Source organism: Myxine glutinosa, chromosome 4 (genome assembly GCF_964187855.1).
Source record: "Myxine glutinosa chromosome 4, kmMyxGlut1.1, whole genome shotgun sequence".
Classification (NCBI taxonomy): domain Eukaryota; kingdom Metazoa; phylum Chordata; class Myxini; order Myxiniformes; family Myxinidae; genus Myxine; species Myxine glutinosa.
In genome coordinates this window covers 124,496,470-124,510,702 of record NC_136264.1, presented here as the reverse complement: position 1 = coordinate 124,510,702, position 14,233 = coordinate 124,496,470, and the positions used below count along the sequence as shown (strand labels likewise).

The window sequence follows — 14,233 nt, the reverse complement described above, 5'->3', positions numbered from 1 at the left end:
TCTGCTTTGCATCATTAGCATGGATTCTCTTCATCCAGCCATTCCAGTTGGAGTGTGGGAACTCAGGATCGTTGGCTTTGATCACCCACCCCGCTGCCCAGAGTGTGTCACCTGGAGTGAGGAGTGGCTGATCATGAGCCAGGGAGGAGGAAAGCTCAGCGAGGGGGAGAAACATGATCGCGTTCGTTCCTATCTGTTTCCTGTTCGTAAATGGAATAATCTTTACTTCAGTTCCTCTCAGGATCTTAGCTTTGTCGAGTGCCTTCAACTTCACCCGGGGGAAAGCTGCTGTTGTCTGTGGATCTGGCAAAGGTGGTGCCGGAGAGGTGACTTCGATCCAACCCATTGAGTGAAAGGGAGTGTTTCCGTGAATAGAGACAATGTTTAAATCTATATTGTCTCCAACAAACTGAGTGACTGCATTGTTTGTTTCCCCAACCTCCATAAAGACCACCTTGTGGCGGACACAAAAGCCCACTGGCGTGGTGACATCATTCCACGCACCAAGTGGGCGGTGGCCACGCCCGAGGGGTAGGCGTGGCCTCATGATACACCGGGCGACCAGCCCGGAGGAGTTCAGTGTTACAGTGTAGTCTTACAATAAAGACGTTTATATGTTACCGCTTGTCCGCTTCCTCCTTGCTCACAAGCAGCGCGCGTAACGCCGCGCTTTACTGGTGACCCTCGACGTTGGATCTGCCGGAGCGATCCTTCCACACGCGACGCCATCGCCATGGCCGCCTTCGTCAAACTTCTGGAATTTTGGGAGGCTCAGGCCGAAGTCTGGTTCGTCCAGGCCGAAGCCCAATTTCAGCTTCGGCACCTCACCGCCGATGACACGCGCTACTGCCACGTCGTCGCCTCCCTCGGGCCCGGCACGGCCGCTCGAGTTGTGTCCGTCCTTCGCCACCCACCGGACGGCCACAAGTACGAGGCACTCAAGCGGCTACTCCTAGCCACGTTCAGCCTCACGGACGACGCACGGGCCGACCGCCTCCTGGATCTCCCCGAGCTCGGTGAGACGCGCCCGTCGGTCCGAATGGACCATATGCTGTCACTGTTGGGCGACGAAGCCCCCGGTTCGCTATTCCGGGCGCTTTTCCGTCGCCAACTTCCAGCGCAGGTTCGCCTCGCGTTGGCCGGGACCGGGCTAACGGAACCCCGAGCATTGGCGGCCGAGGCGGACAAGTACTTCGCCGCTTCGGACACGCGGGCGAGCGTTGGCGTGGCCGTCACGGCCTTCGACGCTGATGTTCCACAGCATCATCTTCTACAGCACGCTGAAGTTCAGCAGCATGCTGATACGCACCTCGTGAACGCCGCCATGCCCCGCCCACCGCCGCGGCGAAAACCGCCACCGCGGGGAAACCCGTCGACTCCACCGGCCTGGCGGGGCCAGCCGCGCTCCTCCAGCTCCACCACCTGGTGCTGGTTCCACGCCAAGTTCGGCCACGAAGCTCGGCGGTGTCATCCGCCGTGCTCCTTCAACGGGTCGGGAAATGCCCGGGCCGGCGCTCAATTGTGGCAATGAGCGCCGGCCGTTCGAGCAGCCTGCTGTTCATAACGGACACCTTCTCCGGGCGCCGTTACCTGTGCGACACGGGAGCGCAGGTGAGTGTCATTCCCGCCGGCACGTCAGACAAGCACGCCGCGGGTGGGGGCCCCGCGCTGCTTGCCGCGAACGGGACGCCCATCCGTACGTACGGAAAACGCTGCCTCTCTCTGCGGTTTGGAGGGCAGGTTTTCCGATGGACGTTCGTCACCGCCGACGTGCCCATGGCACTGCTTGGCGCGGACTTCCTGTGCGCTAATGGGCTCCTGGTCGACGTCAAGCGCAGACGGCTTGTCCAGGCCGAGATGTTCAGCTCGCTCGCGTGTGCGTTGCCCAGCTCAACGAGCGGCTTGCCAAGCGGCTTGCCGAACGATTCGGTTCCGGCCACGTTGGTCTGTACGCTTCCGGCAGCGGACGCATTCACCCGCCTCCTCGCCGGCTTCCCAGCCCTCACGCGGCCCACCTTCTCGGCGGGGGCCGTCAAGCACGGGGTGGCCCATCACATCCCCACCGTCGGGCCACCGGTCTACGCCCGGGCACGCCGCCTCGAGCCGACGAAGCTGGCGGTGGCAAAAGCGGCGTTCGCTACCCTGGAGCGACTCGGCATCGTTCGGCGCTCAGAGAGCGCTTGGGCGTCGCCGCTGCACATCGTGCCGAAGCCCGGCGGGGGATGGCGACCGTGCGGGGACTATCGCCGTCTCAATGACGCCACGACTCCCGACCGCTACCCCGTCCCCCACATTCAGGACTTTTCCGCCCGTTTGGCGGGCAGGTCCTTCTTCTCGAAGGTGGACATCATACGCGGCTACCATCAGGTCCCCGTCAGGCCGGAGGACGTCCCGAAGACGGCGGTCATCACGCCATTCGGACTCTTCGAGTTCCTGCGCATGCCCTTCGGTCTGAAGAATGCGGCTCAGGCGTTCCAGCGACTGATGGACAGTGTCCTGCGCGACTTGGATTTTGTCTACGTCTACCTGGACGATATCCTCGTCGCCAGCGCATCCCGCGAAGAGCACCTACGCCACCTCCGCACGCTCTTCGAACGCCTGGGCCAGCATGGCCTGATTGTGAACCCCGCAAAGTGCCGGTTCGGCGCCGCCACAATCGATTTTCTGGGGCACCGTGTCACCAGGCACGGCGCCGTCCCCCTGCCGGCCAAGGTGGAGGCGGTGAAGGGGTTTCCGCGCCCCCGCACGATCAGAGGGCTGCAGGAGTTCCTAGGCATGGTGAACTTTTACCATCGGTTCCTGCCCCGTATCGCCCAGCTCCTGCGCCCCCTGCACGAAGCTCTCCGAGGTAAGCCGGGCAAAGGCGACGTTACCTGGACCAAGCAGATGGACACGGCGTTCACGGGCGCGAAGCTCGCCTTGGCTAACGCCACCATGCTCGCGCACCCGGTGCCCGATGCACCGATCGCCCTCACCACCGATGCCTCGGACTACGCGGTGGGCGCGGTGCACGAGCAATGGGTGCGTGGAGCTTGGCAACCGCTGGCGTTCTTTAGCCGGCAGCTTCGCCCGCCCGAACGCCGTTACAGTACCTTCGACCGCGAGTTGCTCGGACTTCACTTGGCGGTCAGGCACTTCCGCCATCTGCTCGAGGGCCGGGCGTTCACTGCCTTCGTCGACCACAAGCCGCTGATCTTCGCGATGGGCAAGGTCACCGAGCCGTGGTCGGCCCGGCAGCAGCGTCACCTCTCGGCCGTGTCCGAGTACACGACGGACATCCAGCACGTCGCGGGGAAGGACAACCCGGTGGCGGATTGCCTTTCCCGGGCCGTCGCCCACGCAGTCCACCTCGGCATCGACTATGCCCGGATGGCAGCGGACCAGGCCGCTGACCCCGACGTCCAGGCCTTGCGGACCGCCGTCACGGGCCTCCGCGTCACCGAGGTGCCGTTCGACGGCGCGGGCGCGGCCCTCTTGTGCGACGTCTCCCTCGGGCGTCCTCGCCCCATTGTGCCCGTGGGCTGGCAGCGCCAGGTGTTTGACGCCATCCACGGCCTGTCCCACCCGGGCGCGAGGGCCTCCCAAAGGCTGATCGCCGACAAGTTCGTCTGGCATGGCCTCCGGAAGGCCGTCCGCGGCTGGGCCAGGACGTGCCTCGCGTGCCAGCGCGCCAAGGTGCACCGGCACACCCAGGCCCCGTTGGCCCCGTTCACGGTGCCGGAACGCCGGTTTGACCACGTCCACGTGGACCTGGTGGGACCTCTGCCCCCCTCGCGGGGTTTCACCTACGTCCTCACCATGGTGGACCGCACCACCCGGTGGCCGGAGGCCGTGCCCTTGGCGTCGACAACGGCGGCCGATGTCGCGCAGGCTTTCATCGCCACCTGGGTCGCCCGGTTCGGCGCCCCCTCAGACATCTCATCCGACCGCGGCCCCCAGTTCACCTCGGAGCTCTGGGGGGCGGTTGCGCAGGGGCTCGGGGTCCGGCTGCACCGAACCACGGCCTACCACCCCCAGGCTAACGGCCTGTGTGAGCGATTTCACCGCTCATTGAAGGCCGCGCTCCGGGCCACCCTCCGCGACGGCGGCTGGGTCGACAGGCTCCCCTGGGTCCTGCTGGGCCTCCGGACGGCGCCCAAGGAGGACCTGCGCGCATCCGCGGCGGAGTTGGTCTTCGGGCAACCGCTGCGGGTGCCGGGCGAGTTCCTCCCCGACTCCACGGCACCATGGTCCGCGGCACAGTAGCGCTCCGCTCTGCAAGAGACCGCCCAGAGGTTCGCCCCGGTGCCAACGGCATGCCACGGGCACCCACCGACGCACGTCGCCCCGGAGCTTCGCACGGCGGAGTACGTCTTCGTCCGCCACGATGCCCATCGGACACCACTGCGGCCCCCGTACGACGGGCCTTTCCGCGTGCTGGAGACCGGGGCGAAGCACTTCACCCTGGACATCGGCGGTACTCCTGACCGCGTTTCGGTAGACCGCCTCAAGCCGGCCCACCTCGATGTGGACCATCCACCGCCAGTGGCCCGACCCCCACGTCGGGGCCGCCCTCCTGCGGGCGGACCCCCGGCACCGCCCAGCCCCGCCGCCACGGCGCCCCCCGGTCCTGCACCCATCCCAGGGGCAGCCAGGGGCATCCCACCTGGTATCCCTGCACCCCGGACGCCGCCGATCGCCAGGGGGCGCTTCGGCCGGGTCATTCGTCTGCCCCGCAAACTGGCCCTCCAGGTGCGCGGGAATTCTGGGGGGGCGCGTGTGGCGGACACAAAAGCCCACTGGCGTGGTGACATCATTCCACGCACCAAGTGGGCGGTGGCCACGCCCGAGGGGTAGGCGTGGCCTCATGATACACCGGGCGACCAGCCCGGAGGAGTTCAGTGTTACAGTGTAGTCTTACAATAAAGACGTTTATATGTTACCGCTTGTCCGCTTCCTCCTTGCTCACAAGCAGCGCGCGTAACGCCGCGCTGGCTTTAACCTGATCATTACTTGACAATTCACTTTCACTGGCTGGCACTTTGGCTGTCATCACTGATTGATCCTCAAGCGCAGCATCAACCGCAACCTCATCATTGATCTGTTCATCGGTTTCCTCCACAATGGTGTCAAGAGTGCCAGAAGTATCTGGAACATCATCTCCACTCCTACTATTAAGGAAGCAGTATTTGTAGTTTTGTGTCTCCGTGTAAGACTCAGTGTATCCCAGCCGGTGGAACTTGTTGGGCATCCATTTTGACCCAAATCTATGATCAAGTTGTATGGCAAGCCCCATTTGGTGTGGCAATACTCCAGACCGAGGTCGACAGGCCTTAATAAAATTTTGCCCCCAAACGGCAACTCTTTCGTCTGTCTTGACAATCGGTCTCAAGAACATCTGAAGGCTTGCAGGAACAAGTGTCAGCTGACTATCGATGTCAGTCATACTGTGTGTGGTGGGGTATGACTTTGGACCTAAATCAATCAAGGCAATATCATTGGATATGAACATGAGTGCCGTCTTTATGATCTGAGTCTTCTCATCTCCATGGTCAAGATTAGCATGATGCGCTCGCAGAATATTGTCGGTGCCATCTTTGAGACAGAGTACATCTGCCCTTCTTTCCTGTGTTGTGAAATACAAGGTGTCTTCGTATTTCTCTAGAAGTTTTATCTTTAGCCAATGCTTTGAATAAGAAAGGCTCTTCTCTGGTGACTGATCAAACTCCTGCAGCTTTTCATGGACTTGGTCCATGTTCATTACCCCATGCTCTAATTCTGAGTCTAACCATTCGCAGAATTCAATAAAAACTGCCTCTCGCTCCTCATCAATACTCCTCTGTCCTCTCTTCCTTTTTCCTTCCTCATCAGTCTTGGACAAACTGTCACCTCTCGCAAACATAAGTTTGCATCGCAAATGGTACAGTGTTTCTTCTGCTACCAAGTCGTTGATCCCTTCCAGGCGTCCAGTGACTTCAGTGCCCCAGTCATCCCCGCGACTCCGTGCTGTCTTCAGCAAGCTTGGCTTCAGTGTATCTGTAGTCAAATTATCTGGCACTCTGTATTTCTTTCTAGCTTGTGCTGGATTATTTTTGTAGAGCTGGGCTGGTTGGTTGCAAAGAATGCATACATCCTTATACAGGAGGTCAACTGACTGTGATCTTCTAGAACTGCAGCCAGTTGATGAACTGAACTCACAAGTAGTGCGTCTTCTCTTCAACTTTGATGACTCTTTCTCTGCCTTTGATGCTTGAGCTGACTTCTTGGTGGTTGCAACAAAGTTGTTGTACAGATCATTTTTACACTTCTGGTGGTACCTCAGTTTTCCTTCCTTTTGAGCCTCCTTCATACGTTCCACAACAGTAACATTTTCGACAGTTTCTGCTTGTTTCAATAAAGTTGAGTATCCCTTTGGAGTTGCCTGTATGAGCCTTTCAGCTGGTGTATCCGAGCGTGCACAGATGAAGCAATTGAGCACAGGTGGAGTAACGTCTTCATCCATATTGCTAGACTCCATGTCCTGCAAAGTAGAAAATGAGATATATTTAGAAATTATTTTTCCACAAAGGAGTGTCTGTGGTGAAATATAAATGTTAACAATCAACTCAGAATCATGAAAAACCCTTATTTGACCCCTCATAAGTTACTTAAGGGCCGATTAAAAAAAAAAAAAAATTCTCGAAAATAATTTTTCGGTACCCGAATTCAACAGCTTTTTTTCTGGGTTTCCCACGGGAGTTGACCTTCAACATTTTAACACATGTTATTACACACCTTTACAAACATATTGGTGAAGAAATTTTTTGGTAACAATTTAGTTAACAGATTTTCATATGTTTCCCTTACTATAAGGTTTTTTTAATTTGATCCAATATTGCTGCCAGACCACGTGACTGGTGACATCATAAATTTACATTCTCCAATATAATTGTTACATAGATCGCGGTCAAGAAATTTCAAAATGATCAGACTAAGCATTGTACTTATCGAATTATGACGTCATAATTAAGACACCAATGACGTCATCGTTAACAACACTTATTCCCCATGCGGATTTCTTCACAATGAGCCACGTTTCATTTTTTTTCCATGGAGCGGTTTCAGAGATATAGAGGTGCAACGTTTTTTGGGTTTTCCAAGATGACTCATATACCACGTGACCTATGACGTCATAATTATCATTAAAACATTCTACAAGAGGAGGTGCTCCTATGGTGAAAATTTTGTGTCCATCAGAACAACAGTTGCAGAGAAAACAATATTCATACTGATCGGATGAAGCGTTGTACTTGTCGAATTATGACATCATAATGAAGGCACCGATGACATCCTCATTAACATATCTTATTCCACATTGGGAGTACTTGACAATGAGCCTTGTTGTACACCGCTCCTTTCCTATGCCATCTCCAGGCGCTGCATGACGTCATCGCTGGGCACCGAAGGGGGCCTGGCGATGATACGCGCTGAAAGGGAGTACTCAGTTTTCACTCCAGTTTCTTGTGTTTTTTTCTGGGCGATATCTCAGCCATCCTTTGAGTTCGGAGCTGAAATTTGGGTACAACAGTGAGCACATGCTTTGGCAAAAACGGTATTTTTTTTTGTTTTTTGATTAATTATTATCGATTAATTAAGTACTTATTTATTTCCTTTCTGTTCTGGACAATATCTCAGGTACTTTTTGAGCTAGGAAGCTGATATTTGGACATGACAATGACCAAGTGATTTGGCTGTCAAAGCTAATTTTGATTTATTGATTAATCAATTAATTATTTAAATTTTCTGATTAATGACTTATTTAATTAATTTTCAAAAAGTTACAACTCCGGATGAAGCTATTAGCTTATATGTATGCTATTGGTTTAGGTATGCTATTAGCTAATTGATTAAGAAAATATTGTTTGATCATTATTTGTTGATTTTAATTCTACAATTAATCAATCAATTATTGTGCACCTCTCCCTCCAAATACAGTCTCTATGAGGTGCACGGCAGTATTGCCGGGCACCTGCCGTGCTGGAGGATATTTATATATTTGGCATGGGGGTTGGTCCTGTTGGTCCTGCACTTGTTTCAATGTTTTCTAAGGTGTGATTTCGAAGTTTTTGAGGTGCAAGTTTTTCCAAGATGGCGGCCGTACCACGTGACCGATGACGTCATAATTATCAATAAAAATTCTACAGGAGGAGACGCTCCTATGGTGAAAATTTAATGTCAATCGGATCAACGGTTGCGGAGGGTGTGATTTCGAAGTTTTTGAGGTGCAAGTTTTTCCAAGATGGCGGCCGTACCACGTGACCGATGACGTCATAATTATCAATAAAAATTCTACAGGAGGAGACGCTCCTATGGTGAAAATTTAATGTCAATCGGATCAACGGTTGCGGAGCAAATGGAATTTTAAAAGGTAGACACGCACATACGCCACAGGTACGCACGCACCTGATCGCTCAACCCCGTTTCTCGCTTTGCGAGCATAGGGTAAAGATGCAAACCCCATTAATATCCTGAAATCTTGTATCTGTCTACTTCATTAGTACTTTTTGAGCACGTTGCATATGAATTGTACGCATTGCATTTATGGTCTTTCTCGCTGCACACACACCAATCACCCTTTACCTTTCCTTTCCCATTGCAGCCGAACGGCCAAAGCGACAGGACAAACTGCAACCATGCCACAGGCAGTACCCTACCTTCTGGGCAGAGCTTTCCATGCAAGAAACCTCTGGAAGTATCGACTGTGGGGATTGTGAGAGGTCAGCATGGGTAGTCGAGAAAAATAAGTAGTTTTACTGGTCTGGTTACTGGTTACAAGTTTTGCATACCCGATGCTAGGGAAGTACAGGGTATTCCAAAAAGGTCTGGACAACTTTGGTTGTTAATATATTTAGAAAGACAAATGATACAACGATACCCTTTGGTTTATATGATACAGAAACTCATAAGGTTTTGTGCACACGATCAATACACTTCAATGTGAGCTCCATTTGTCACGCACGGGACATAAAGGTGGTATACGAGTTCTTGCCATGTTCGGCTCAGCATATTTGAATCCACCAGTGCGCATGCGCCTGTGATCCGAGAACGATGATCCTGCAGGTTTGCCACCTTAGTGTTGCAGACATCTTTGACAAACCCCTCCAGAAAAAAAAAGGGGGGGGGGGGGGTTATGTATGGCGATCGTGGCGGCCAGGTAGTTGGTCCGTCTCAGCCAATGTAGCGACATGGAAAAGTTTTCATTCATGACGGCTCGAACGACCAATGCCCAATGAGGGGGAGTGCCATCTTGTTGAAAAATAATATCAGGGTGCAGATCTTCAATCTGTGGGAAGGCTAATCCTTCCAACATGTTCATGTAAAATGTTGGTCACTATATCCTCCGCAAAGAAAAACAGACCCACCAAACATTCATGGAGAAGGCCACACCACACATTGACCTTGGGAATGTCACTTATATGTTCAATGACCACGTGGGGCTTTTCAGAGCCTCATATATTCACATTGTGCTGGTTGACCTTCCCCGATACATGAAAGTAGGCTTCGTCTGTGAACATGACCCTTTTCAGGTAATCTTTCTGATTCCCTGGAAAAACCTGCCTATCTCTTTGCTAATGATCCCACCCTCTGTTGTACAATCTCTCATCCTTCAGACAAGCAGGCAGCAGCCTCTTCCCTCTCTGCAGACCTTGATAGAAGCAGGAGCTGGTCCAAGACTTGGGGTCTTTTAACCCTAACAAATCTCACACATTCATCCTGTCTCTTTGAAAGGACCATCTGGCAAACCCTCCCATCTACTTCCTAAGCAAACTACTTGAAAAGATCAAATCACTCAAATATTTGGGCTTCACCATCAGCCATGATCCTTTATTGCACAGACCATATTTCCAAGATAGCCTCCAAAGAAAGCTGCTATCTGGGCATCCTTTATCATGCAAGTGCTTTCCTTGGCCAATCTGAACTTTTGACAACCTACAAGGTCTTCATTCACAGCTTGATGGAGTACTGCTCTCCCTTTTGGGCTCCTGCCCCTGCCTCACACCTTTCCCTTCTTGAGGCAGTGGAAAGCAAGGCCCTCAAAATCATTGGGATCTTCCACAATGAAGCATAGTGTCTAAATCTGTTATTCTCACATCACAGAGAGGTGGGTGGCATCTCTGCATTCTACTACCTCCTTTTTGGTGTTGCACCCTCTGCCCTCTCCTGGGTCTGTCTCTACCAGTTTTCTGCATGGGCCACTAAATCTGCCAGCAACTCTCAAAATCCAGGCTCACTGCTCACATCCATGCATTTGTTCCTCTTTTCTCTCACTTAAGCACTACTAAGCTTCTCACCACATACAAAGCTTTCTTCCACAGCTTGATGGAGTACTGCTCTCCCCTCTGGGCTGCTACTGGCTAGGCTTGACGCTGTAGAAACCAAGGCTTTTAGAATCATTGATATCTCACGCAATGGAGCTTATTCTGGGGGCCTTTCACACTCTCATCGCAGACAGGTTAGTGGTCATTTTTTCTTCTACAAACTCCTTTCCGGCCTTGCACCCCCTGCTCTGTCTGTGCTCTGTCCCCCAAATATTCCTGCAGGATGCACACGATCTGCCTGCAACCCTCTTATGGTTAAACTGCCAAAATCAAGACTCTCTGCTCACCTTCACTCCTTCATTCCTCTTTTCTCCCGCCTCTGGAACAAACTCCCTCACTCTCTTCAATCCCACTCCTCCCTCCAGGTCTTAAAAACAGCTGTTCACCACCATCCAAAACCTTGATCTTATCTAGCCCCATTAATCCACCTCCTTCAAATTCCGTTTTCTTTCCTGAAAGTCCTTGAAGTGTCCATCTTGGTTATCCCGTGCACCCCGCACCAGCGCTCTCCCTTCCACAGATCTCGTGATGCCCCTGTTCTCCACTGTTGTTGTGCTTCCCTCTCTCCCCTCTTGTCTCCCGCTCCCTTTATTATATGTTCTAGGTGTTAGCTCTTACACAAGCCTCGACTTGGTATACAAAAAAAGAAAAAAGAAAAAAAGGTGACTACTATTAGACAGATAACATCTGCAGACGAGGAAGCAATCTGTTGGGATATACCCTCAATATTAGCACATGGGCTTCTGATGTTTGTAGACTATATGGAATGGGCTGGGTAGTGCAGAACTTGGTGAGAGAGAGAGAGAGGGGCTGTTGTGTTGTAAGGGGTAGTAGAATAAGAAGGGGTGGTGGTGTTGGCATGAGCATGGGTTGGGTCAAGATAGGGGTAAGAGGTGAAGAAGCAGCAGTCCAGAATGGGTTGAGAGGGAAGTGTGTTCATCTGTATCCAAAACATTTCTGAACAGTCGATTTCTATTGTTGAAAATCGAAGTTGGCAAGGCAATCAAACACATCACAACTACGATGAAGAGTTGGGTTGTTGAAATCTGGAAGGTTGTGCTGGATTTGCATGGAGGATTTTGTAAATGGGCTTACATATTGCCTGGGAAGGGAGAATGGAAAATAGGAGTGAAAGTGGTTGTAAAATGGAAAATTGTTGAAGATTAAGAGAGACGAGGAGATTTATTCAACAGAGTTTAATGATCAGCAGTGATCATTCTATCTACGAGTAACTTATCAAGTTACCTACCTGTCAAATCTCTTCAAATGAATCCTATCCTCAGCTGCCCAAACCAAAGAAGAGGCGGATCATGAGACTACCTTCTGCCCTGATCACCTCGGCATGCCAGCTGAGCTGGAATTACTAGGTCCGCCCATGATGAAAGAAGGGAATTGGGAAGTCGTCAAACTGGACTTCTCCCAATTGCTATAGGCCAAGAGATTCGACCAATGTGATGGTAACCTGAAAGTTGTGTCGGATGAGTTACTCTGACCTTGCCACTAGCAGCCAGTCATCGAGGTAGCAAAAAATTGAGATGTCTAGTTGATGGAGTGTTGCCACTGCCTGCACCAATCTGGTGAAGACAGGCTTGAGGCCAAAGGGCAAGGTGGTATCTCTGAAGATCCGATCCACCGCGACGAACCGCAACATATGAAGGGACTCGGTGTGCATGGGAATATGCAGTTATGCACTTAAGTACAGGGTTACTGCCCAATCCCCTGGCATCAGAAGTGAAAAGGTGGAATAGAGCATCTCCGCACGAAGAGGAGCTGTGGATGTACTGATTTATCTTCTATTTAGATCCATCTGCATCCCCATGAGCATTTGGGGATGACACATCAGCAGGCACATACCATAGTGATCCTTCACCTCCTCGACTGCATTTTTCTCGAAAAAGGCCGAGATTTTTCTGGCCACAGCCTGTGGTCTTGTGACAAAGATATTCTCCTGCGATGGACGCCTCCAGGGAGGGGTGGGAGGCTCCAATTCTACTTTGAAGCTGACAGAAAATCGACAAAACAAATTTGTTGCTCATGATGCCCTCTCAGCACCGATGGAAAGCTTGGAGGAGCCTCCTGCAGGTCCTACTTCCCCAAAAACTCTGTGTAGCCCATCACCGACACTCCTGCGCGTTGGGGTGGGGGTGGGGGGGAGACAAGGGTGGAGGCCTATCTTGCCTCTTCAAGCCAGACGTCACTGGAAATGCCGCTGCTAGTTCGGATGGAAAAGAAAAGACTGGAAAGGTGTACCTTCTTGTGGCTGGACCGATTTGGCTGAGGTGGTCAGAGCAGAGGGGGATTCAATGGTCCCCCTCTGCTTTGGTTTGAGGAGGTGAGGGCAGAGCTTATTTGAAGAAAATGTACAAGTAGGTATAAGTTATGAATGTATATATGGATTTGCTGTAGTTCATGCTAGAAAGAAATAGGACTACAATTCCATAATTTAGAAAAAGACAAAAACATCTATAGCCATATATTAGTACATTATGATCTCAGTTGCCTGTCACATTTGGTTTATTTTGTTGTGGTGCACTTTCAAATGTATTGACAAAAAATATATCGATCTTAATTGTATTGATAAAAGCTTTGGTCGCTTTAGCTTCATACCTCCTCTAAGCTATTGTTTGTCCAGTGTGCAACATGGGTATGCAATGTCTTATTTATGAATGAGACCTCCTTGGCATATCATTTCATTTCACAGGCAGTTTGTGGTCCAGAAAGTGCCAGACAGTAACCTCCTGCTGCTCCTAGTGGACACCAGATGTCCCTGCGACCAGGTCCCACACTTGCTGCTGAAGCACACCAAGATCAGGCATATCCTTTGAAAATCTAAAGTTCAAAAGAACAACCATAACCTCTATAGTCTTGATTCCTGTCTGTCTGTGTCTCTGTCTCTCTCTCCATCCCCATATCATGTTGCCATTATTGTTTATGCTCCACAGACTTGGTTCCCACAATACTGTGCAGTCTAAACCTTAACTCCAGTGAACAGAATGAGAGTCAAAGGTGCCAGAAGCTGCAGTCTCAAAAGCTGCGGCGCCGACCTGACACCTGCTATGCCTTTCATCCAGATGTGAGCCCTGGGTTTGACTTTTGGGGATGATGTCTATCCACCGCAATCAAAATGTGTTACATCTTGAACCAAATGTTGCATTTTGTGTCCCATTTCAGGAAAAACCAGCTGAGTGTGTTGGAACCTCAACTGCAGTCCCATCTCTTCTGCTCCTAACCACACTTTACTTGCTTGCCAGCCAGCTATCTTTCCTGTGATGACCCAAGCCTAAAGGCAAAACTCAAAGCCATGGACAGCACTACATGAAGAATGAACTTTGCGTGGTTGTATCCACGTGTTTTAAAGCCACGTTTCCGCATGGTTGCGGTGTATACAATCTGCAACCAGCTGACAAAACTTCAGTACGGTGACAGGTCACCAATGGGTTAAAACGATTTCCAATGTCCACCAGGCATATCCATCTGTCAGGTACACTTGGCAGATGCTTGCTAATATAATGATGAACTAAACTGCAAATCGCAGTTTGTATTGCTGTGCCAGCAGGAGAGCGTTTTATTTGATGGGAGAGGGAAAACCGAAGGTGCAGGGAGATGATATTGGAAGAATGAAGGCAGCGTTTGCATGATGAATCTTGATGTCAAATTGTGCAATTTTGTTTGTTCTTTTTCTGAAAAGTCAGCACAGCATGAATGGGGAGCGTGAAATTATGAAAACCTTGTGATTGAAGAAATGAATATGCCGATTAAACTTGAGCCATTAAATTGTTGAAGTCATGGACATCAAATCAGTGTCAAGAGATAACCTCCAACAATTCAGCTCAATTAAAAAAAAAAAATCAAAATCTACTGACACTATCTTCTAAATGTCATTGTTGAGAGATGTT

General features: G+C 51.3%; 1 protein-coding gene across 1 annotated transcript in view; it reads left to right on the top strand.

The window, feature by feature from the left end:
- Window positions 1–14,114, top strand: part of CACNA2D3 (calcium voltage-gated channel auxiliary subunit alpha2delta 3) — a 253,184-nt gene extending 239,070 nt beyond the window's left edge. Inside the window, exons 33-36 of the mRNA XM_078775301.1 lie at window positions 8,618–8,735; window positions 13,039–13,152; window positions 13,329–13,410; window positions 13,509–14,114. Coding sequence (XP_078631427.1) covers window positions 8,618–8,735; window positions 13,039–13,152; window positions 13,329–13,410; window positions 13,509–13,607 — 413 coding nt within the window. The 3' untranslated portion in view covers window positions 13,608–14,114. The remainder of the gene's footprint in view (window positions 1–8,617; window positions 8,736–13,038; window positions 13,153–13,328; window positions 13,411–13,508) is intronic.
- Window positions 14,115–14,233: the final 119 nt, after the last annotated feature.